Here is a 24,987-nt window from a genome sequence, read left to right on the forward strand (position 1 = left end):
CACGGCCCCGCAGGCCTCCCTCTCGGCCCCGCCCATCAAACCCCGCCCTCTACGTGACGTAACCACGCGGAGCCGCCCGCCCCTCCCCGCCCCACGTGCGCGGGGCGGGCCCCGGCGCGCGGCGGCTCTCGCGAGATCCCCGATGTAAACAAAGCCGCGGGGCGCGCGGCGGGGGGGGGCAGCGCCGCCCGCCTTTCACCGCCCCGGCCGCGTCCCGCCGCGCCCCGCCCACCGCCGGGCAGCGCGGCCGCCGATTGGTTGAGAGAGGGACGCGGCCCGCCCCCGGCGCGCTCCGATTGGCTGCGGGCGCGGTGCGCTTGGTGTCATTGCCCGGGGGGTCCCAAACAGTGTCAGTGGCGCCGGGAGCCCGGCAGGTGAGGGCGGCCCGGGCCGGGGGCGCGCGGCGGGGCCGCGCTCGGGGCAGCGCTGCGGCGGCTCGGAGCGGCCCCGCGGGGAGGCCGGGCCGGGCAGCGGCCGGAGCGGGGGGCGGCGGGCAGGGCAGGCCCGCCCGTGAGGCCTGGGGGACCCCCGGCAGCTACGGGCGGAGGGCGCGGGGTGCGGAGTGAGGGGCGGCCGGCGGGGTGGGCGCGCTCCGGGAGGCCGCGGCCCCGCTCTCCGGGCGGCGGCGGGAGAGAGGCCGGGCAGGTCGCGGTGTTTGTGTGGAGTTGCTCAATAGCGGCGGCGGAGGTGCCCAGGCCGGCCCTGCCGCTGTCGGGGCTCCGGAGGGTCGGGCGGCCCCGGCCCCTCAGCGGCCCCGCGGGTGCCCCGCGCTGAGGCGCGGCCGTGCCGAGGCCCAGAGCCCGAGCTGGAACTGTCCCGGTGCTCGCTTCCCCTCGGGCTGGGGTGCCACAAGGTGCTGGCACTCAGGGCACGGCACGGGCGGGTGTCCGTGAGGTGATTTCATCCTTTCCGTGAGGTGATTTCATCCCTTCCGTGACATTTCGCCTTTCAGGGTTCCTCGGCGCGTGTGTCAGACTGCTGTTGTGTTGCTGAACGTTTTGTTACTAATTACTGTTTTGCTGCTAATTTCCGAGTGGTTATCCTCCCTCCCTCAATGAGCTGGTCCTTGCAGAGTCTGGCCTGACGTGAAATGATGCTGATAACTGATACCACCTTGGGCATTTGGCTTTTTCTTTTACTTTGTGAACAGGTTTGGGGTGGGGGGACAGCACAGAGCAGCTGAGGGGGCTCCCTGAAGAGCTGGCTGGGATCTCGGGTGCTCCTCAGGTGCTTTCTGCCTGTAGGAATGTCACACAGAATTTTCCCCTGGAGAACAGAAGGGTGAAGGAAAGCTTGAGGATGGCACAAAAAGCTGCCATAAAGCAGCAGAATGTTTGAGCTGCAATGTAATCCATGTTTTCATGAGTACAGTACACTGCAATTGTGATTGCACGTTATTTTTATATAATTGTTTTCTGAGACAGCAGCCCATTAGGAAATAGTGGGTTCTGTAATGGTGATGACAGCTGTGTACCTGTACCACTATCTTTAATCATGGAATCATAGAGTGGTTTGGGTTGGAGGGCTCCTTCAAGATCATCCAGTACAGTTTGAGATGATTTTCCACTTTATCATGCAGGTGTGTGGGGTTTGGTTTTATATTTTCACAAACACTCCAGGAGCTGGAGTGATTGAAGAAGTTTCCCGCTTGGTGCGCCATTTTCTTTTTCTCGTTAAAAAAAGTGCTGTAAAGAGTCCTGCAGGCGTGTGTAGGTGAAATTTCTCTCTCACCACCCTGAAGAATACATGAGGAACTTGTGCAATGCCCAGTCCTGTGGCAGTTTTGGTGAGAGTGCTGTGTTTGCTGCAGGTGTGTGCCCGGAACGATGGCGACAGAGTCCCCGCGCCGCCCCAGCCGCTGCACTGGAGGAGTGGTGGTTCGCCCTCAAGCTGCCACGTAAGAACCTTCTAGAAGAGCAGCCCTTTCTGAGAAGGGCTTGATTTTCTTGTGGAAGAGCCCAGCCTGAGCTGGTTTGGGTTTTTCCCCCCCAAACCCAGCTTGTGTTGATGCTGCAGCTTTGCTGCGTTGAGCGTTGTCCAATAAAGCCAACACGTGGCATTTCTGTGTCCCCAAGTGGGATCCCATCCTTTGCCATTGCACACCAAAGCTGTATGTTTAAAAGCTAATTACTGCAAAGTTTTGTTGTTGTTTGCACCATTTTGCTGTACAAACACTGCAGTGTAGAACAGTGATGCCAACTTCTTCCTTAGGCCAGAGGGATGTGCCACATGTGATCCTTTCTGGCTGTTCTTTTAAACAACACCAGTCCCAGGAGTGGATATATTAAAGCACACACACAACTTGCCATTAAAGTCCTCCAGGAAGAAGAATTGTGGATTTTTTTTTTTTAATTTTATTAAAAGAACAAGAAAAAAGGAAGAAGCTCCACCCTTCTGGTCAGAGCACCTGCCAAACACTTTTTGTGCCTGGGCATCCTGATTTTCACTGTGTGCACATGGGAATGCTTTCATGGCAAAAGAGCTTTTTGGCTGTAAGACAGCCTAGAAGATTTATGGTCTTTGTCTGTTAAAGGAGTTTTGTAGCAATTTTTCTTCCTTCCTTGGGATGTTTATGCTGCTACAAAATGGTGTCATATGGAAATGTCCACTTCAGGGGGTGTTACTGTGCCCTTGGAGATTACTCTGTATTTCCAGAAACAAGATTCACTTCATTTTTATTGAAGATCACAAGAACCTGATTGTTGTAGCACAAAAAATGGTGTTAGAACTTTGTCCTGCAGCCATTTTTTTAATGTGGCAAAATTCCTCAGCAAGTGCATTTCCTGTCTGTAACATTTTCTTCAAAATGTGCTTTAAAAGTATTATAATAGAAAAATGCTGTAAGAAGTTGATTGTCTGTGCTGAAGATGATTATCTGTTCTTTTTTTAAACATGGTGTTTTGTTCTTGGGGTACCTGTTTGTGCCTCAGAAATGTCTTTTTTTTTTTTTTTTGATGAATCTGTGTGTGCTGAGCACTCAGCAGCATTCTGCTGCTCATGTTAACTTTCTACATCATTATTAAAGGAAGATTGGGCTTTTTTTGTGGATTATGTTTGTTTTTAACCACTTTTAAAGACATCTCCCTGGAATTTTTTTCAGCTTTGGGGGAGATTTAGAGCACACACTGTGAATAAAACACCTCCCAAACATCAGCTTGGGTTCAAGATGTGCTTGGGGAGAGGGGAAAATGTGCATTGCATGAGCTGAACCAGGAAGGCAGCATGACTCTGGCTGCTTGGCATTCCCAGGCCAGCTTCAGACACTGTGTTTAATACTGCACCACCTGTGGCCAGGTGTTTTAATAAAGGTGTGCAGGGGCAGCTGGGGTGACCTACATAAATCAGAGAAGAATCAGCACAGGAGAAACCACAGCTCATTTGTTAGGGCTCAGCCTAAAGCTGAGTGGGACAGCCTGGGATGGCTGGTTTGCTTTGGAGTAGGCTTTCTGGAATGTAAAACTTCCTATTTTAGATTTACCTCTGTTTTCAAAGAGGTGTTGCAGCATTTGGATTCAAGTGTCTTCTGGATAGTTGTGTGTAGACCTGAATTCTCCAGAGTGCTGCTGCATTTTCAGTGCTAAACACTCCTGCTTTTATTAAAACAATCTTCCACATCTTCAGTAAAAAGCACCTTTGGCCATCCAGAGTTCCTAATTTACAGTTCTCCTTCGTTGCTATGAGAAATCTTGAGTTGGCACAGGAAAAATTGCAACAGCATAGAAGTTGATTTCAGAGCTGCCAAAGCTGTTGCTTAAAGACAACCTGAAGGCTTTTCTGAAGTAATCTCAGGGTTCCTGAAGGCAGCTCCTGCTGCCAGAGTGTCTCAAGTGTTCCTCGTGGCTCACAGCAGCAGCTCCTGCAGGGTTTCAGCACCATCTGTGTGCTGCTCCCAGCCCACACCGTGGGTACTCAGCCCTTCCACAGGGACTCCCTGCTCCTGCAGGGATGGGTTACTCAGAGCCTTAACTCTGCCCCATGAATGTGTCCTGCACTTTAAACCCTCCCCAGCCCCATGAATGTGTCCTGCACTTTAAACCCTCCCCAGCCCCATGAATGTGTCCTGCACTTTAAACCCTCCCCAGCCCCATGAATGTGTCCTGCACTTTAAACCCTCCCCAGCTGATGCTGCTGAGGAGCTTCCAGCAGGGAATAAGCTGTAAATTCTCATCTGGAAGTGCCTCTCCTTGCCATTAGGGAAGGTTTTCCTCCATCCCTGCCCCTGAGCACTGCCAGCATTGTCCATCATGCACAGGAGCTCTGGCACTTTGGTTGTGCCACCAGGAGAGCTCCAGTCACTGTTCAAATCCTCATTTGCATGTTTTGTTCAACCTGAGGAGTGATTTCCAAATCCCTGCACCACCTCAGGCCCCTGTGATGTGGAGAACATGGCTTATTCCTTGAAGTTAGATTTTATACATCTCCCCCCAAGCAGTTATTCCATCAGCAGCTGTCACCTGGCTTTTGTACAGACCTTTCTGACTCTTACTTAGTCCTGTCATAACTTCCAGGCCACAATTCACATGATCAGAATTTGGCAGTCAAGTTAAGTGCCTGCATTGCATGCTCAGTATTCTCCTATGTGCTAAAAGTTGCCCGTGCTTCCTTTTGCTGATCTAATTTAATAATTCATGACCATTTCTGAGCTCCTTTGGCTGAAATTCTCCTTCTGTTTTCCAGGGAACAGTCCTACATGGAAAGTGTTGTTACCTTCCTCCAAGATGTTGTGCCACAGGTAGGGTGTGGGTCTTTAAAGCTACTTTACTGCTTTCCTTCAGTGCACAAAAAAGCAGTGTCAGGAATCCTCACTCTGCTTTGTAAATTTATTATGTCACCTAATAAATAAATAAAAATAAATAAATAAATAAATAAATAAATAAATTTAATAGGTACATTTATATCTTTTAATATATTTATATACAATAAATATGGTACTGGAATGGTCCCTTCCAGGTTGCCCATGGGCCTCCCAGTAGCAGGAGGGAATTCATTTTATTTTACTTTTTCCTGTAGTCCCCAGTGGAGGGGCCTGCAGCTGATCACAGCTTCAGGAAATGATCCTGATTCTGATTCCAAGGAGTGATTCAGTCTCTTGTTTCCTCATGAATTTCCTCTTGGGAGTTCCCAGTGCATTTATTCTGCAATGACACAAAACCAATGCCCTCAGTAATATCAATTTGTGCAATGCATTTTGGATTCAGGGTTCAAATGAGACAGAATGGAAGTTTCAATGAAGGGATTGCTGCATTCCACGCCCCCCATTCCCCCTGGCTGCTTAAAGGACACAGTCTGGGTTTTATTTCCCACATCAGCTTGCCCTGGAAGCTTGGAATGTGATTTGTTTTGAAAAGTAAACCCCCCACTTCTTTTTCACATTTGTATTTTTAGTCCATGTTGTTGCTTTTCTGGCGTGTATGAAGTGATTATACAAGATGTGTTCATATTTAGTCCCAAATGGTGCTCAGTACTTTGCTGTAATTCACTTGGCAGGGAGGGTATTTCAGCTTCTCCTGAGGACTGTAAAACCTCCAGCCTGGGAACACTGCAAGTCTCACTCCACAATTCCTTTTTGTATCTCTTCTTTTTATGGGGGTCTGTAGGACACAGGGCTGAAACATGGACCTGTTCTCCTGGAATTGCACTTTATTCTCTTTTAAATGGCTGCATTAAAGTTGTCACAAACAGAACTGGAAGGTGTCAGCAATATAAACTGTGGAGTAAAGGTCTCTTTCTTTCCTTAGTCTGGCTTGCAAAGCTTTTAAGTGAATTAAAGAGAATTTTAATGATAAAACACCTCATGTGAGAACCTCCAACAGGGCTGAAGTTCAAGACTGTGGAAGCCACTGTGTTTAATTTTATTAACTCCCTCCAATCACGTGGCATTTCCTACCTGCCCCAGAAGATTTATTGTCACAAATATTTGGTTATTCCTGCACCAGTGAGTGATGTTCAGCCTGGCTGTGTTGTGTGGGTACTGGTGACAGCGAGCTCCATGGATCATGTTTGTGGTTTTTAATAGAATTCCTTCTTACAGGGGGAGAAAAACCACTGTTCATCTGCCCTGTTTCAACCCTTTTGCTTTTTGTCCAGGCCTACAGTGGAACCCCACCTGAAGAAAAAGAGAAAATTGTCTGGGTCAGATTTGAAAATGCAGATTTAAATGGTATGGCTTCATTTTCTCCCACTTGTACTTGTGAGTTTAGGGTCCATGTGCAATAATTCCAGTCAGCTTTCTCTGTAGTAGAATAACCATAAATATTATGATTTTCTTGAGTAAAACCCCTCTTAAATGACATTTTCAACCATGAGGGAATGAGCAGAGCTCACTGACAGCATGGAAGCATCAGAGAGAGAAGATTTATTTGGGGTGGTGAAAGAGGATGTTTCCAGGCCCAGTCAGATCAGGCTGCATGAAATAAATTAAAACACAACAGGAAGAAGTTTTGTTATATGAATCTAAAAAGGGAATGCCTGAGATTTTATAAAAAATAAAGGGAAAGCAAACAAACCTTAACTGGCCAGAGATGGCCATAAAGGTATATATATATATATATATATATATGGCCACATAGAGATTATAGGTAATTTCTAGTTTAATAACCCTGATTTAGGTTCTCTCTCACTCCATCCCTAACCTTCCTTTAAAGAAAAGGAACAGGGATAAACTGATGGAAGAGCTCAGCTCTGACTGGGGAATCAATCACCATTTTCTCTTAGACCATGTTGTTACCCAGAACATTTTTTCTCCAATATTTTAAATTTTGAAGCTTTCTCTTTGTGAAACTTCAACAGTGATGCTTGCAGGTGCAAATATAAAAGAATATATTTCAGTATTGCTCCAGCATGAAAATGTAAAGCACTTTGGTTGCTTTTAGTTCTAACCATTGAGGGAACACCTTCTAATGTTGCTGAGAGCTTGATCCTGACTTCTAATGGTGCCTTTGCTGTTGAAATGTCCCTCAGATACCTCCAGGAATATGGAATTCCACGAGATCCACAGCACTGGGAATGAGCCCCCGCTGCTGCTGCTGCTGGGCTACAGCGATGGGATGCAAGTGTGGAGCATTCCTGTGAGTGCAGAGCCCACCCCTTCCCTCTCCTCTCCCCTGTCAGTTCTGGGTCCCAACCTCAACATTTTACTGCATTTCTCCCCTGAAGGGAGAGAGCCAACGCTTCCCATCCATGTCTCATGGCTTGTGTGTAATGTGCTTATCTTCAGATAATCCTGAGCACAGCTCAAACACTTCAGTTCAGGTACCTGCAGATTTTTGAGGGCTTTTTACACATTATTCCTGCTAAGTCCATTTCTGACTCAAACTGGGAACAGTGTTTGCCATTCTGGAGTAGTTTATAAACCCAGAACAAAACTGGATTTTGTTTTTTAGCAGAAAAGAATAAAGTTTTAAGAACACCAAGAGGATTTGTTTGTCCCAGGAACTCCACTTCATTTCCAAACTGAAACTGGGAGCAGTGTTTGCCATTCTGGCATCGTTTCTAGCCCCAGAACAAAACTGGATTTTGTTTTTTAACAGAAAACTATAAGGGTTTAAAAACACCAACAGGATTTGTTTGTCCCAGGAACTCCAGTATGACAGTATTAATAGTATTTTACAGTCACATGTTTGTCATGCACATGATTTGCAATTTTAATTTTATGAAGGCCTCTGTGTGCATATGGGTTTGATTTCATGCTGTCATCCCCACGCCCTGGTTTGTGTTGCAGAGTGGTTTATGGGCACGTGGTCTTCATTTGGGGAATTTCCCCCAAATTGCTCAAAATGAGAGAATAAAGTTGAATATAGTAGGTCATAAAATTCTGAACTTAAAAAAGCAAAATTGTTCATAACACCTTATCCTTCAGAATAAAACAGAGAGGATGGACTTCCTTCCCTTTGTAAAATACATTGTTTTTTAAAGAAATGTGTGTATTTTACAACTTTCTGGTTAGCTGTGTACGACATGTGTTTATATACCAGTAGCTTAGAAAATAATGTTAATTTCTAAAGCAAAAGTTCAGTTTAATTGAGTTTTATGGGTGTGGCAGGGCTTTTCCCTTCTTTATTGCATCTTATTATCCCCTTGATTGCATCTCGTTAGCACAAATGAGGAAATAAGCCGATGAGGTTTTGTGCTTGAAGGAATGTTTAGCAGAAATGGAATGAGACCGAATATACTTCGCTAAATTTCAGTATTTCGTAACTGTTTATTAAAACTTAGGAACTTTAACTGAAACTTGGGAACGTTTCAGCCAAAAATGGGATTTTCTCTCGCGGTGCGTTACACGAAGCGCCCACACGGGGGCGCTGGGACACCGGGCAAAGAGCGGCAGCGCCGCCCCATCAATCATCAATTAATTAATTAATTAATGACCATACCCTCAGCATCTCAGCGGCTGGAGCTCCGGTATCCTCACAAAACACCCCATTTCACCCAGCTGAAATGTTTTTATCCGGATGATCCCGTGTTTTCTGCTAAAAAAGGATAGATGGTTTTGTTTTCTTCTTTTTCCCTCCTTGTGTCTGAATGAGCCACAAGTTAGGCCATGGAGTACCTGTTTTGCCTTCTTTTTAGTAGGCCCATACAGCCAGGTTGTCTTTTTTTTTCCCCCCTCAATGTATTTCACTTTTTCATCATTCCTAGCTTTTGATAGTATTTGCTATATCAGGAAAAATAACAAAAATTAAGTTGCAGGACAGCTTCTCTTAGTGTTGTTCAACCTTTGCAGGAGTATGAGCAGGGGGGAAGTGCAGTGAAATGGAGAAAATGCCAAATGTGGAAATATTTTCCCATGCACCTTCAGAATGTCAGCTGTGGGGATATTGCATCATTTTGCCAGCCCTTTATTTGGATATTGTGTGAAATTCTGAGAGCTCAGCCCGGGAGGTGCAGCCTGGACCTGGCCACTTTGTGTTAGAGCAGTGTCAGTGTTGGAATGGCTCCTCTGATAGGGCAGATTTTCACAGAACAATGATCTTTAACATCAGCTTGAAATATCTTTGCAGAGCAGGATTTGTGTATCCAACAAATTGAGAGGGAACATAAACTGGAGGGGTTTTTCATAAACTGGATGGGTTTTTCATAAACTGGAGGGGTTTTTCATAAACTGGAGGGGTTTTTCATAAACTGGAGGGGGTTTTCATAAACTGGATGGGTTTTTCATAAACTGGAGGGGTTTTTCATAAACTGGAGGGGGTTTTCATAAACTGGAGGGGGTTTTCAACGTTGTTGCTTCTCCTTTGTGTTTTCCCCCCTTGCTCAGCCTGAGCACAATAAAACCTGGCAGCTCTGTGATTGACTTAATATTATTTAAGAGCTTATTTGGCAACACTTTTTTGTGCCCTTTGCTATTACACAAACCTTCCTTCTTGGCCCCACTGACTATTTAGCTTGTAATTAAGCAATGTTATTCCAGCTAAGGAAAAAAATAACCAACTCTGCATTCTCCAGCTTAATCTGCAAAAGCAACAATCTGACATTTATGTGCAAATCTCCTCAGGAAAGTCATTATCTGTAGCATTGTGCTTTTTTATTCCTACAATTGGCCCTCTATTCAGCACTTAATAACGTGTTGCAGGCAGCAGGGGTTGTGTGTGAGTGATTATGAAGTGTTTATGACAGCTCCTAAGCCCACACTCCTGCTAATGGTGCTCCACGGCCTTGCCCACACCTCTCTGCGAGCTGAGAGAGCTTTCACATTAACATCTCCTCCGAGGAAGAGCTCTGGAGTACAAAAGTGTGATTTGCAGAATGGGAGATACCATTAGGGAGGCTTCAAAGGCCTGGGGGTGTTTGGGGGAGCCTGGCAGGGGAAGGGCAGCACAAGGTGTCCATCCAAAGGGCTGGGCTTTGATCTCTGCTCTCCAGTGGGGGTGGCAAGGTTAAAAGTGGCCTTAAAATATTCCTGGGTAAGTGGGGAGGAATCAGGGGATACACTGGGAGTTCCTGTGTGCTAATGGTGCACTGGAGCTCTGTGTTTTGTTTGGGGTTTGTGTTTTGCTCCCAGTTTGGTGTTTCAGAGACAACTGGAGCTGCTTTGAGCCTGGTGTGGGTTCCACGTGGCTGTTCTGGATGTTCCTGGCCAGGGAATGCACCTTGGCTGCTTGGCTTTTGTTTTTCATTCAGAAGTAGAAAAATCACCTTCATGTATTGGTTCTTGTGACAGTTAGGAACTTCACATCCCAAGCTGCAATCCTTGTTCTGTCCAGGCCTCTTCCTAGAGGGAACCACTCAGAAAAACGGAGTAAAGACCTGAGCCAGTGACCCTGAAAAATGTCTGAGGACTTTACAGAACTTCCATGCAAACCTTTTGCTGAGGCTTTGGGATTTTACACTGAGGAGGCACCAGTGTGCCAGAAATGTGGTTTTACAAAACTTCTGATTGCATTAGCACTGCCATAATTGAAAGCACCAGGTGCAGCTTCATCCTCAGCCACTAGAGCAACATTCCTTGAGCATCTGAACTCTCCCAATCTCTAGATAATTACAGAGATCTTGTTCAATGGAAAAGCTGAGAGAATTTCTAAACTAAAGTGATAAAATTTGTTCATTCTCTTCCAGTCCTTCCTTGCTTTCTCAGCAGCAGCATGACTGGGAGTTGCCTTTAACCCCCATGCAGCAATATTTGGTGGTGGTATCTATTAATTATAACATCATATCATGATATCTTCATGTACAAAATGTACCTCAGAATATTTAAAAACAATCTCCAGATCATTCCCTTTTCCTGTTACACATTCCCCAGTTTCCATTTCTGGATTTCCACTGTAGTTCAAGCATTGAGTTCCAAACTCCATTTCATTTCACTTTGGTGTATGTTTGGCTTTTTTTTTTTGTTTTAATTTTTTTTTTTCACCATGTGAAAACCATTTTCTCTGGTTGGAAACTATTACTTGTCCATGGTGTGAACAAAACTTCCTTTGTTCAGGTTTTTAATGGGTGCAAACTGGTGTGCTCCAAACAATGCCATCAAAAATCCTCCATTGCTGCAGACCCCTGGGCTGTCGTGTTTTAAGCAGTAGCTCAAGATCTCTTAAGTGAAGAAGAAGAAGAATCTTCCTCCTCCTTTAATGAAGACTTTTTTGGGGGTTTGAATCCTTCCTTCCAGCCTTCCCTGTAGGTCTGGCAGTTGTGGTTGATGCCAGGTTTTGGGAAAGCTGAGATGTTCTACCAGAGCAGCTTGGAGCCCTCATTTTGGATTCTCTCTTCCCTGCAACCAGTACCTGGAGCTGCTTTTACAGCTTAATATCCAATTCTTGAAACCTGTTTGGAAATATTCTTGGCTTTTGGAATGGGAAAGAAAAACTTTTAAGAGCTCTGAGAGCTGCCACGGGGACTTGCTACTTAGCTGGATCCAATCCAAAATGGCAGCCACAGCCTCGTTTCTCACAGGTGCTTTTTGAAGAATTTAGAGCTCTGTTTTCAATTCATGAGCTCTATTTATGTTTTGTCTGTGCATGTGAGACTGTGGAGCTCCAGGGGCTGCTGAGGGGATGTGGAGCCTTTGGCTGGGAGGTGCCAGCCCACAGCTGACCCTGTCCCCTCCGTGGGCAGCTCCTGCTGGGGTGAGTGTCCCATTCCCAGGGCATAAACTGAGGTAGGGCTGTGGTGGCAGCAGATCAGGCCACACCATCTCTGTGCCCCCAGGTTGGATCTGTGTGACTGTAGCCATGATGTTTTATGGAAAATCCTTTCCTTAGGATTTGTCCTCCTGAGAAGCTGAGAGGCCTCAGGAACAAACTGTACCCAATGGTTTTCTGCTGCTGTGGAATGCAACAGGGGCATCTGGGATTGGCTCATGTGGTTGTTTCTGATTAATGGCCAATCACAGCCCAGCTGTCCAGACTGTCTCAGTCAGGCCTCAGCCTTTGTTATTCATTTCCTTTTCTATTCTTAGCCAGCCTTCTGATGAAACCCTTTCTTCTATTCTTTTAGTATAGTTTTAATCTAATATATATCATAAAATAGTAAATCAAGCCTTCTGAAACATGGAGCCAACATTCTCATCTCTTCCCTCATCCTGAGACCCCTGTGAACACCGTCCCATGTGACCTCAGCCATGAAGTTTTATCCATGGATAAATGAAGGGCATTAAATTAACCACAGTTAATTCAGGGGTTTGTAAGTCTGCAAACAGCACAAGCTTCTGGTGTTTGAAAGAAGTTAATTGGGATTCAAAGAAAATCTTGAAGCCCTACTGCATTTTTCAGTGCCAAGCAAAGCAAGGAACAACCAAGCTCTCACTAATTCATGGCAGACACGAGATGCAGCCTTGAGCCCCTGTCTCAGCAGGACAGTGAAGGACACACAGCTTAAATCCCCTGACAAAGCTGTTACTCTGTGAAACTCTGCTAGATTAAATATTAGTGTTTACATGTGATCAGTGGTGTAATGTCACATCCAGAGTTTTTGGAAACTTTATTTTGTGCCTGTTAGGGAATTTGAATTTTCTTTACAGGCGAGATGCTGGCGGTTGGGTGGCATCTTGTATTTTCATCACAAAGCCTCCAGTGGGGATGTATCTTCAGATTTGAACCTTTTTAGCTGCCAGGAGTCAGCAAGTGCTCAGCACTTGAGCTGTAGAGGCTGAACCTGAACCATTCCATGGTTTAGAATGCTGCAGGACTGAGCAGAGCACCTGTTAACCTACAGTGCTCTCAAAACAGGGCCTAAACACCTGTAATCTCATTTTAGTCACTGTTGGATCCTGTGCCTTTTGTTACTCCATTTAACCTTACTTTCTGTAATTTCCCCCCAGTATGAAATAATAAATTATCTTTAAATAATGAATATTCATTATTCAAAAGTTCTGTGCATGAGAAGAGCTGGGCTGGGATTTCCATGTTAAATGCTTCAGCACAAATAAACTTCATTTGGATTTGGACATTTCTAGCTTTTCTTTGCAAGTCTCAGGTTTAAGCTCCACCAGGTCCTGGCACCCCAGGCTGGATAAACATTCTCCTGGAGTTCAGGATATTTCAGAGCAGAAGCTGAGTTAAGGAGGTTTGGCCCTCTCAGTGTCTCTTCCTTTGGGGACTGGAGCTCAGTTTGAAGCAGATTGGAGCTGGGGCTGGTTGCTGGCAGGGCTCAAAAGGAGAGGGAGGTGTCTGAGCTGCTTGGGATGTTTTATGGGAATCACTCCTTCCTTACCTTTGTTGTGCTGGTTCCTTTCCCTCTTGTTTTCCTTCCTAGCCAGAGATGTGCATACACGTGTGAACAGCATTTGCATGGTTTGGGGGAAAATCTTTAATTGCCAAGAATAATAGTTCCCAAACCTTCTATTTCCCTTCTTTTCCATTTCCTCCTTTCCCTTTGCATAGAGCTGCTGTGTTCCAGTGGACAGAGAACGTGCTGCTGTCTTAATTTCTGAAATCTCTTTATTACTCTGTCCCTCTTTAATTTTCCTCATTTTCTGCTTAGCTGTGCTCTACATTTTCCTGAGCTGTTTTTTCTGGATACAGATGTTTTCATCCAGAGGCTTTTTTTTTATCCCCACACTGCACTCCAAGCTCATGATCAGTTAAAAGCCATCAGCAAACCTTTAGTGAGTTGGTGTCATTAACAGTGATGTTAATTGATAAACTGCTGGGCTAAAATGGCTTAAAATGCTATTTCCCCACATTTGTGTAGCTTGTGTGTAATTCCAGGCTTAACAGGGAGAAGCAGCAGTTCTCTGTAGTGTGTGCAGAAAGGTGGCTTAGCTCTGTAGTAAATGGTATTTTCAGAGTAATTTCATTTCTAATTGTGCTTCATGGGGTGGGTTTCATTCTCCCCCATGACCCAAAGCAGAGATAATAAATAACCAGGCAGGAGTGGATGTAAGCTGAGAGCCTGGAGCACTGTACTTGGGATTTGCTGGTCAAACAGTAGGAGTATTTTAACTTTTTGGACGTGTGAGCTGAAGTGCAGAAAGAAATGGAAACAACCATGAAATGACATTTCCAAAAGTTCACTTGAATTTATAGTTTATTGATTCCTAAGAACCTTATTCCAAATCATGTTCTCTTCTGATATTGTAAGCTGCTTGTTTGGCAAAACTTGATGCCAGCCTTGGCCGTGTTCTGAGGCTCATTACATCTGTTTTAAGTTGTTGGTTAGCTGGAAATGAGCTCCATCATGTTTGCCATTTTCCTGCAGTTTGACGTTCCATATCGGATCCATTTCCAGGCACTTATGAAAATCCATTGAGTGACCATTGCAGGAAGTCTGGAAATTCATCTGAACTGCTTCTGCTTTAATCTTTTCAACATTGCCATCAGTGACAGGCTTAAGTAGCTTGACCACCAATTTTTAAACATGGTTTTCACACCTGGTGAGTTTGAAATGAACCAATATATGAAATTCTCCCATCTTTTTCCAGCCATGTTTGCCACTCTTGACTGATTTCTGGTGAGCTGGCATTTTCCTTTAGAACCATGTGAAACGTGGGATAAACTTTTGTGATTTTTAGTCAGCTACAAGTCTTGCTTCTTCCAAAGCCTGTGTGGTCATGAGCAGTTAATTCAAAACTTCTTATATTTATATTTTCAATTAGAGAAATGGCAGTGGTTGCTTAGGCAGAGTGTTGCCAATATACCTCCCTACAATGCCTTCCTACCTACCTTTTTAGCCATTAAATAGATGTGGTTTTAGCCATTAAATAGATGTCTTTTTAGCCATTAAATAGATGTCTTTTTAGCCATTAAATAGATGTGTTTTTAGCCATTAAATAGATGTTTTTTTGCAGGTGTAAGTTGTTTTTTGGCCCTTGCAGATCAGTGGGGAGGCTCAGGAGCTGTTTGTTGACTAGACAGAGTTATCAATATACCTCCCTGCAATGCCTTCCTACCTACCTTTGTAGCCATTGACTGGATGTATCTGTAGCCATTGACTGGATGTATTTGTAGCCATTAAATAGATGTATTTGTAGCCATTGGATGGATGTATTTGTAGCCATTGAAGGGATGTATTTGTAGCCATTGAAGTGATGTATTTTTAGCCATTGGATGGATGTATTTTTAGCCATTAAATAGATGCATTTTTAGCCATTAAATAGATGTATTTTTAGCCATTGGATGGATGTATTTTTGCAGGTGTAAGTTGTTTTTTGGCCCTTGCAGATCAGTGGGGAGGCTCAGGAGCTGTTCTCGGTGCGCCACGGGCCGGTTCGAGCTGCTCGGATCCTGCCAGCTCCTCAGATCAGTGAGTACAGCCCCAAACCCTTCAGCATCCCCAGAACTCTCTAAAAATGTGCTGAGCCACTCCAGTAAAGCTAACAAAGCAGGGTTTGTGTTTTGGGGTGGCACTGGCTTCTGCTGTGTTCATTTCTCCTTGTTTTCCATTAACTTTCCTCACTTTGACCCTTTCAGTGGTTTGCATTTTATCATTCCTTGAGTGCAGCTCCTCTTTGCCTCTGCTTAAATACTATTTGATCAAATTCTAAACCAAGCTGCTTAATTTAACAGGATTCTTCCAGAGGTTGAGTTCACCCTGAGAAGAACTTGCTGCAAAATCTGAGCAAATGTCCATAAACAATTCCTCTAAAAAAATTACCCTGTTCCATCCAAACCCAATCTAATTGTTGATTTCTGAAAGAACTGCTTGGGTTTAAATTAAATTGGTTGTTTTTACTTTGTGGATGAAAAGAATGTATTTCTAGTATGACCAAGGTGTTTGGGGACTATGCTGGTTTAGAATTTCTAGTAATTATTTTATGAATTAATTAATGGACTCAAAAAATACAGCCTAAAATCTTATTATTTAAATTATTCCTAGTAAATTGTACTGATTTTGTGTGTTTCAAAGAAAGTAAATGAAGAATGTTTAATGGGCATATTATATATAGTTTTGGTGATTTCCTAAGCAGAGGAATATACAAAGTATGTGTGGCTGTGGAACTGTTACAGGTTAAACTAACTTAGAGTGAAATACTTCCCAAGCCTGTTGTTCCTTTATTCCATTTACTGGAACCCTGCATGATTCCCAGTGAGCTGCTGCCATTTGTGCCATTGAGTGATAGATGTCTGTGCCCCTTCCTCTTTGGAAGGAAAAAAATGAGAAAGAGAAGTGGAAATGAAAATGAAGTAAATGAATTGAAGAACCTGGGAGTTCTGGTTTTTTCTGGTATTAGAGCAGGTTTTTGATTTTTCAATCAAGGAAATCACACCCATGAACTCCTTCAAGCAGTTATTGTCTTTCTGCCCCTAAATTCCATATATTTAGCATCTGACAATGATAGTTGTTACATTAGAAAACTATTCAAATTAGCTCATATTAAATTAAACCAAACCTTTTAAAAACATGTTTTGGTCTCTTTTTACATGGCTTGGTTTAAATAAATCTTTGATTAAAAGTACATGAATGTATCATTGACCAGTATCTGGAATCAGATAAAAGTAAAGCTGTAATAAGAGGCCTTAGATAACTAACTCATGAGCTTTAATGATTCTGAACAAAATAAAAGGAATTTGTAAAGGAGAAGCTGATTACCATCAGCAGGCTCAAACACTGTTTTACTGTAAAGCTGTAAAAAGGGAATTATTGCAAATAGGAGTCTCCTGGTGGATGGATTTGGCACGTTCCTAGAAGCAGATCTGAGCTGGTGATAAGCAGCTCATTCCCAGGTGTGAAAGGAAAGCTCATGGCTTTAACTTGGTGACTTTACAGCAGCAGAACTTAATAGTTTGTCAACTATTTCATGAAAAAACTGCAGCCCTTTGATGTTAGATCCTCTGCCTGCTGGTGTGCCTGGTGGCATAATGCAGCCTTGTTTCAGAGGGATTATTTCATGCAGGGCATCTCCTGCAGCAGGGCCTGGGCAGGTTTGTGAGCTCAGGGCTGGGCCAGCTCCTGGAGCTGCTGGGACTGGCACCTGTGGCACCTGTGGCACCTGTGCCCTGCCCTGAGCCACCCAGGGGAGCTGGGCCAGCTCTGCCCTGCCCTGAGCCACCCAGGGGAGCTGGGTCAGCTCTGCTCTGAGCCACCCAGGGGAGCTGGGCCAGCTCTGCCCTGCTCTGAGCCACCCAGGGGAGCTGGGCCAGCTCTGCTCTGCTCTGAGCCACCCAGGGGAGCTGGCCCAGCTCTGCCCTGCTCTGAGCCACCCAGGGGAGCTGGCCCAGCTCTGCTCTGCTCTGAGCCACCCAGGGGAGCTGGGTCAGCTCTGCCCTGCTCTGAGCCACCCAGGGGAGCTGGGCCAGCTCTGCTCTGCTCTGAGCCACCCAGGGGAGCTGGGTCAGCTCTGCTCTGCTCTGAGCCACCCAGGGGAGCTGGGCCAGCTCTGCTCTGCTCTGAGCCACCCAGGGGAGCTGGCCCAGCTCTGCCCTGCTCTGAGCCACCCAGGGGAACTGGCCCAGCTCTGCTCTGCTCTGAGCCACCCAGGGGAGCTGGCCCAGCTCTGCTCTGCTCTCAGCCACCAGCCTGGGCTGGCCCAGCTCTGCTCTGCTCACCCAGCCTGGGCTGGCCCAGCTCTGCTGCCTCATTTTGATGTCCTGCTCTGCAGCCTGCAGGAGATGGCCATGAGAAGTGGAGGGATTTCTGTAAATAATGCCAAACCCTCCAGATATCAGCCCCTCTCCTCAGTCCAGGCCACACTTAGCAGGGCCTTCATTAGGCCAGGCTTTAATTATTCTGTGCAGTTTACAATATACATGGCCTTTTGGAGATGAGGCTTTGACTGTGAGCAGATTTTGGGCTTGCAGAGCTCATATTCAGACCATGAGAACATCTCAGTCTGGACTCTGGCAATGCAGGGACAGGAATTCTGAGCTGTAATCCCTCTGAGCCATCCGTGGCTCTTCTCCACTTCCACATCTGGGGCTGGGCTGGGTTAGGGTTGTTTCCATGTGTCCAGGTCTGGATTTTCTGTCAGTGCTGAGGCAATGATACATTCATTTCAGTTACCTTTGTGGTTTTTTTCACCTACAAAATCAGAATATTGATGCTTTCTGAAGGAAGTCAGTGCTACAATCTCCCATTTTTTATTACTTATCCCAGGTCATTTTACAAGCCCCTGGCCAAATACCTGCTTTGCCTTGTGCTGTCCCATTTGTCAAGGTAGAGCTGCATAGTTTCAAAATCAATCAAGAGGCTCAGAAAGCCAGGGAGCAGCTGTGTGTGTGGCAGCTCCTGCTCCAAGGGGTGACAGGCTGGTGTGGTGAAGTTTAGATCAGTGGTTGTCTGTAAAACCTATTTCCATGTCTCAGCATTATGAAAATAAATTCCTCCAGCGAGCTGAATTAATTTATTGCCATTTTCTAGATTATGCAGCTTGCAGAAAGATGATATAATAGCCCTACATCTCTCAGTGAATTTGTCTGTTCACTCAAATTGACTTATAAGTGGGGAAAAAAAGCAAATAAAAAAAGGAAATAGAAAGAATTTAGAGGCACTAAAACCCATTGAGAGTTGGAATATTGCAGCAGATTTATCCCTGTTCTCCACTGCTCCCATCTTTGATGTTGGTAAAATGAAGATTGGAACCTGAAAAGCTGACTCAGCTTTATGTGCAGGTACACTTAAAGAGCTTTAATATTTAGGTTGCTTTCTAAAGGAAGGCAGATGTGAGGTTTGTGTATGTTCAGCCACTTGGGTGGTTCAGTGGTTTGAAATCCCCAAAAAGGCCAAAAGAATCCCAGGCCCTGCTGGATGGACAAGCAAGGTTTGGGCTGGTTGTGCAGGTGTGTGTCTGAGTTCTGCTGGGGTTTTTGGGATAATGAATGGCAATGTCTGTGGATTATAGAAATTACAGACTGGAATTCTCCAACTTAGTCTCTTTTAGAGACATTACAGGGGAGAATTTTGGGGTGCAACACTGTAAAATCCCAATTTCTTCGAAGCTTTGGCCTGACCTGTGTTTCCTCCTCACATCATAAATGAAATAAATTAATTATTTCATTGTTTTCTGGTGCTTTAGACCAGTGCACCTGAAACCTTCACCTGGCTGGGCTGAGAGGGAATTCCAGCCTGGGGCATTCCCAGGTACTGCAGGACCACGAATGCCACAAGATCTCCAAGGAAAAGATGGGAATGAGAGGGGTTTAGTGGAGCAGGGAATGCCACAAGATCTCCAAAGTAAAGATGGGAATGAGAGGGGTTTAGTGGAGCAGGGAATGCCCCAAGATCTCCAAGGAAAAGATGGGAATGAGAGGGGTTTAGTGGAGCAGGGAATGCCCCAAGATCTCCAAGGAAAAGATGGGAATGAGAGGGGTTTAGTGGAGCAGGAGCAGCACTCATTATTATTATTATTATTATTATTTTATCCCATTACTAAATGGGACTGATCTGTGGAATTACACACCAGGAAAATCCACTCCACGGTGCCTCTGAGCACTGCTAAATAGGTCAGAGTGTGAAATTCATCCAGCAGCTTCCTCCTGGTGGCAAACCAGGGCCATTCCCAGAGTTCTGAGCAGCCTTGGAGTTCCTGTGGCATCCTCTGGGCTTCATTTCCATTCTGCACAAAGAGGATGTGCTGCTTGTGGTGCTGTTGTCACTCTTTTTATTGGCATTATTGAGAGGCCTTAGCAGGCCCTGAGGCCCCAGTTCACAGTTTCATCAGCAGGACAGGGTCTAAGCTGCTTTGAGCTTAGTCTGGGTGACCTTTTGACTTCATAAACTTCTAAATGTTGATTTGTATGAAATTTCATTTAGCCACAGAGAGATTTTTTTCTCCCTTTTTTTTTGGTTCAATTTTAAGCATACTAACTGAAGTGAGGTTTTTAAAAAACCAAACCTATCATTTAGCTAAATGGAGCTGTAGATAAGGTGGTGCCTTGTTGGCAGGAAGGGCAGTTTTCATTACTTTAATTGTGTGATTTGTCAGGATTTCCAGCATTTTATAAATGCTGTAGTGTTATATGACAGAGTTAAAAGGATTTAGAATAAAAGGAGTTTAAGAAAGAGACTTTGCAACAGGATTTCAATACTTTTTGTATTTGGGGGGATTTAGAGAGCTGTTTTTCATTTCAATTTTGTTAAACACTGTGTGTGCAGCAGGTGTGTGCAACGTCAGCGCCTCGCACATGCAAATAAACACAATTCTACAAATGAAAATTAATCCAGCAGAACTTGGGGGATTAAATGCCACCCCAGACCTGGGAGAGGCTCCTGCCTCCATTAGAGCCCAACACATGTCACTGTGCAATCTCCAGGATGGGACAGCTATTAACCTGATTTAATGCCCTCAGAGGCCTCCCAGTAATGATCCTTTCCTGCACTATTAATATTTACATTCTGAAAGTATTGAAGGAGAAAATGGATTTTTTTAAAATTGAGAGACTTGAGTCATTATAGACAGAAATGAGAAGTTTAAGCACCTGTTGTAGAAATTTTGCAAATCTGTACTGTGGGTATTAAATCTGGCATTGCTTTTGATTTTGGGCACTTGATTCCCTGGGCTCCCCCTCATTTTTCCTCCTTCTTTCCTTTCCTGGTCATTAGACTAGACCATAAATAAATATCTGAATTTGTGTCTCTAATATATCCTAGTGAAAAAAGAAGGCAAAAAGTAGAGTTAAATACTTCAGGTGAAATCCTGGCTGCACTTAAATCAGTGTCAGCAGTGCTGGTAGTCAGCATTTCACCCTCGTGCTGGGAGCAGAACAAATGGAATTCATCTGTTACCTGCATTGAAGGAAACAAATTGCTTGCCAGACTCTTAGGAAGACTTTTATGTTTCATTTATCAATTTCCAGGTCAGTACATACAGTACAGGTTTGACTCACCAAAGAGCTTGAAATAATAGGAATAAAAGGAAAATACATCTGGCTGGTTTAGGTTATTTGTAAAGCTATTGTTGATGGTGGAGTTATTGATGTGATCCATTTGACTTTGTAAATAGCCAAAGGTGTAGGAGGGAAGATTTTTCCTTGTACAGTTGAGAGGACTCAACAGTGTTTGTTACAAATTAAATGCATGTACCTGAGTCATTAATAATTAACAGTCTGCTGTGTCAAAATGTATATTGTTAATTGTTATGCCTCTCTGAATAAATGATTTGGTTTCGTACAGCACTATTCAAGATGTAAATTTTGAGCAGACTGTATCACTAATATTCTTTAGAGATCAAAGGGTTTGCTGTATAATGGAGAAAAAAAAATCCTTATTCACCACACATGTGCAGACCTATAGATAGATAATTAAAAAGGCAAAGGTTGAAAGAAAATGGAGGAAAGTTAGTAGTGGTGGTATTGGTTGTTACTTTGTTCTTTAAGTTGGGTAGAAACATAGCCTGGAATTCAGTTACACATTGTTCACAAGCAGAAGTGAGATATTTTTTTTTCCTTTAAAGACTCAATGTTAGTTTTATTTCTGTTTACGCAGCAATAAAGCAAAGCTCTCCAAACTCTTAAAACCCCATTTTAAGAAGTGTGGCGTCTGTAAGAGTCTGGTTGTGCTGGGCTGGAGCTGTGAGGGAGCCTGGGGCACAGCAGGGCTGGCTCCCAGTGCCAGGCTGGTGGCACTGCTGGGGGACAGGGTGACAGGGCAGGCCCAGCTGGCTCTGCTGGGCTCTGCACCCCTGCAGGGGATGGGATGGGATGGGATGGGATGGGATGGGATGGGATGGGATGGGATGGGATGGGATGGGATGGGATGGGATGGGATGGGATGGGATGGGATGGAGGAGCTGTGCTTCCACCTGGGGGTTGTTTCCTTAAAGGTTTACATCTCCTGCTGCTGGGACAGATGGATGTGGTTTGGATTTCTCCTCCTGTTTTCTTGGCCACGGGGCAGGGGCTGCTCTGAGCTTGGCACTCCTGGGCTCCACTTCTACAAACTGGAAGCCAAGGTGTGAACCCAGGCAGAGCTGCAGAGAACTTCCTAAAAAACAGGGAAAAGTGAGCAAGAGCCACTTGTTTCAGTCCCAGCATCCCAGCCCTGGTGGGATGAACAGAAAATCCCTCCCAAAGCCTGGCCACGTTTTGCTGCTTGTGTTGGTTCTCATTTTCATCTCTCTCACAGCTCTGCCTGTAATTTGAATTTCTGTCCCTTACCTTGCACAAGCTGGGGGTTTTGTGTAATATCAGTAGATTGAGCCCCAACCTGAACTTGGAAACTGTACAAACAGCATGTGGTGATTTGCTTTTTCTTTTCTTTTGTTTTCCCTCTTGCCAGGTGCTCAGAAATGTGATAATTTTGCTGAGAAGAGGCCTCTGCTTGGTGTGTGCAAAAGCATTGGGTCTTCTGGGTAAGAATGTTTTCTGGGGATAAAAGGAATAGAGAAATTGTGTTGCCTTCTGAAAGGCCCTGCAGATGACATCTTTAAAGCTTTGTTCCTTTTTTCTTCATGGGATAACACTGGCATGTGGCTTTAAACTATTTTTTTGGTGTGTCAACATGTATTTTCCTATGACTTAAGCTTTTGGAAAGGAATGAAAAAGAGACTCTTGATATAAAATAAATAAAGAGGTATTTAAAGTTTATTTTATTCTCAGTGGAATCACAACTTTATGATTAACCTTTTCTGATATTAATCCAGGTCAGAATTATTATTGTGAAGTGTTTAAAGCAATCTCTGTGTCTTAAAAAGTAATTTTTCAAGCAGCAAATGAATTACAAATACCAAGCATTTCATTGTTGCAGGCACATGCTGTATTAATACACGTGTATTAGCAAAATACATGTTAAACCTCCTTCCTTGAGTTACAAAAATCAGTTTACAATCTTGCTTTGTGCTCTCTCCGGAATTGTTGTATCACTGCTCTTATAAAAGAGGCCCTTGAGATATTTTGTGTTTAATTCAGACAATGCACAGGATTTATATCTCTACCTACAGGAAAATATTTGCTTTTCAGGAGTAATCCTCTACACAGCCATTTAATGGCTGAGCAGTTGAAGTAAATCTTCTTACAGTTGTAGGACTAATTCTGTGCCACACCTTTTTCAATTAAGAATTTAATCACTGTGTGTGTGAAGGAAGAACTGTCAAATCTTTACCTCTCTCTGGTATTACTGTGTTAAATTGCAATATTAATATTACCTGCCTTAAATGTTTGAATTAAAATCCACATAAGGCAGAGAAGCGAATTTTTTCTTTATGTATTTACAACTTGAAAAAATCAGTTTATGGTGATTTTTCTCTTTTTCTTCCCTGCCCTGTAAGTTTAACTATTTATAAATTAGAGGTGCAAATACTGCTGTGTCTTTATCCAATCAGTCTATTTATATATGTAAGGAAGATGTTGGTTTAGTAAAAATCCTCCTTACAGTCCTGTTTTAGAAGCTGAGGTACCTGAGAAATGAACAACCCCTGAAGATAATTATTTTCACTGTGTTATTGTATTTCTGTTAATGGAAAATAATTCAAAGATTCTGGGCAGTTTCTGCTTTCCTCAGAAAAAAGCCCCTGATGTGTTTTCAACTCCATAATATTGTAATTTCTAAATCATTCTTTGTTGTTGCCATTATTAATTAACTCCCAGATGAATTTCCTGCTAATAGATTTTGTTTTCTATTCTTGTGTGTGATCATTTCCTACTCATCAACAAGATGGAACTTTTCCCTCATATCTGATTTTCTGGTACACATATTTTTGGATTTTAAAAGTCACATTTTTCCAGCTATTCCAATGACTGAAATGTTTCACAGGGGGGTTGGCCTGGATGGTTTTTAAGGGTCCCTTTCCAACCCAAGGCAGGCTGTGATTCACTGTATAATCTTTTCAAAACAATTGTTTTCACAGCCCCCCAAAAGATGCAGTCCTGACACAGAAATGGGAAACAGATTGTGGTTTTTGGCTGGTATTTCTCTGCTGGTTTAGAGGTTGGTTCAGTCACTTTCAGTCTTAGATTACAGATCTGCAAATTAAAAGGAAAACCAAAAAAGAAAGAATATCTGACTAAATTTGGGGGTTGTGGAGGGTTGTAAAGACATGCCTGCTTGTTCCTGGTGATAAGACAAACAAAGCTTTACAGACACACAAAATGAACTGCTGGGTTTGGTGCACATTAATGCATTTCCTGGGTGGTGAAACATTAAGATATCTCTATTTCCCCACATGGGTTATTGAAGCCATAGTTTGGAACAGACTGGATCTGTACAAACACTGTCAAATCCACCAGAGAGGTCCAAAATACATTACTTTTGTTCTGTTCAGATGTAAATGTTAAATAAATACTTCAGTTTAACTAATGGAGAAGTTTAAAGGGAAACCAACCGAGATAATTCTGTTTTAATTCAGATTATTTAAGAAACAGTTGAGAATAAATGGAGAGAGTGCAAATTTGCCCTTCAGTAGATAATATAGGTAACAAGAAAGCTGAAAATAATCAAAAAGACCAATCTAGGAGGGCAATAAAAGCACATGAAGGAGCAGGGAAGGCAGAGCCCTTGTGCTGTCACTGCAGGCTCCTAAAGCCTTTCTCCAGACCTGGATCTCTGAGCCATCCTTACCAAAAACATTTTGATATTTTGGTTCCCTTGTCCTGTGTCCAAAGAGCCAAATCATTTTGCTAAAGATTAACAGATAATGCCATAATCTCACATAGGCTGTATGATAATCAGCTGGTTCTGTAAATGTAACTAATTAAACAATCAGTAATAGATGATTAAAAAGTAAAAGTTTGAGGCCTTTGGGGAGAGTGCAGGAGCTCAGGCACTGGCCCCTTCAGCAGCCTCTAGCCTGTGCTGGCTTTTCAGTTTATATTTTTAGAAAGATGAATTAGTTTGATGATATCAAGTGGTGGAAAATTTTGGATGACTTGAAGAATTGGATGGAGGTCATTCAAGGGCATGAGAAGCAAGAGGTAATCTTTATTAATCATGGGAGGAGAGAGGAAATTAGGGTAAATTAAAGAAGGAGGAGTAGTTGGAGCAAACAAAATGTGTAACTTTGGCTGGCCAGCATTTTTTTTCCCCTGCTGATCTGTTTACAAGGCAAATCAATTGCCAGCAGATTTTCAGGAAGCGTGTGCTTTATGGGCTACTGAAGATGGAATCCTGCTAACCCTAACCCAGTTTCAGCTCAGGAATGTGTTTATGGGAGTGCTCAGGTTTAGGAAGCAGCTTCCCATGAGTAAC

The 24,987-nt window shown here is 43.8% G+C and overlaps 1 protein-coding gene across 13 annotated transcripts in view; it reads left to right on the forward strand.

Annotated features, from left to right (window-relative positions):
* The first annotated feature begins 230 nt into the window (after nucleotides 1-230).
* BCAS3 (BCAS3 microtubule associated cell migration factor) overlaps nucleotides 231-24,987 on the forward strand; it is a 301,404-nt gene continuing 276,647 nt past the window's right edge. For 7 of the 13 annotated variants that reach the window (XR_013184844.1, XM_054647211.2, XM_077188617.1 and 4 more), the window contains exons 1-7: nucleotides 268-374; nucleotides 1,811-1,897; nucleotides 4,678-4,732; nucleotides 6,088-6,160; nucleotides 6,961-7,067; nucleotides 15,093-15,174; nucleotides 22,084-22,156. Coding sequence is in view for 12 of the 13 variants with exons in the window: in XM_054647211.2 (XP_054503186.1) it covers nucleotides 1,827-1,897; nucleotides 4,678-4,732; nucleotides 6,088-6,160; nucleotides 6,961-7,067; nucleotides 15,093-15,174; nucleotides 22,084-22,156 (461 nt within the window). In the remaining variant the exon portion in view is untranslated. Of the gene's footprint in view, nucleotides 375-682; nucleotides 917-1,810; nucleotides 1,898-4,677; nucleotides 4,733-6,087; nucleotides 6,161-6,960; nucleotides 7,068-15,092; nucleotides 15,175-22,083; nucleotides 22,157-24,987 lie in introns of those variants that run through there. The other 6 variants (XM_054647219.2, XM_054647220.2, XM_077188620.1 and 3 more) reach the window with 5 other exon arrangements.

The sequence above is a fragment of the Agelaius phoeniceus genome, chromosome 20 (genome assembly GCF_051311805.1).
Source record: "Agelaius phoeniceus isolate bAgePho1 chromosome 20, bAgePho1.hap1, whole genome shotgun sequence".
Taxonomy (NCBI): Eukaryota; Metazoa; Chordata; class Aves; order Passeriformes; family Icteridae; genus Agelaius; species Agelaius phoeniceus.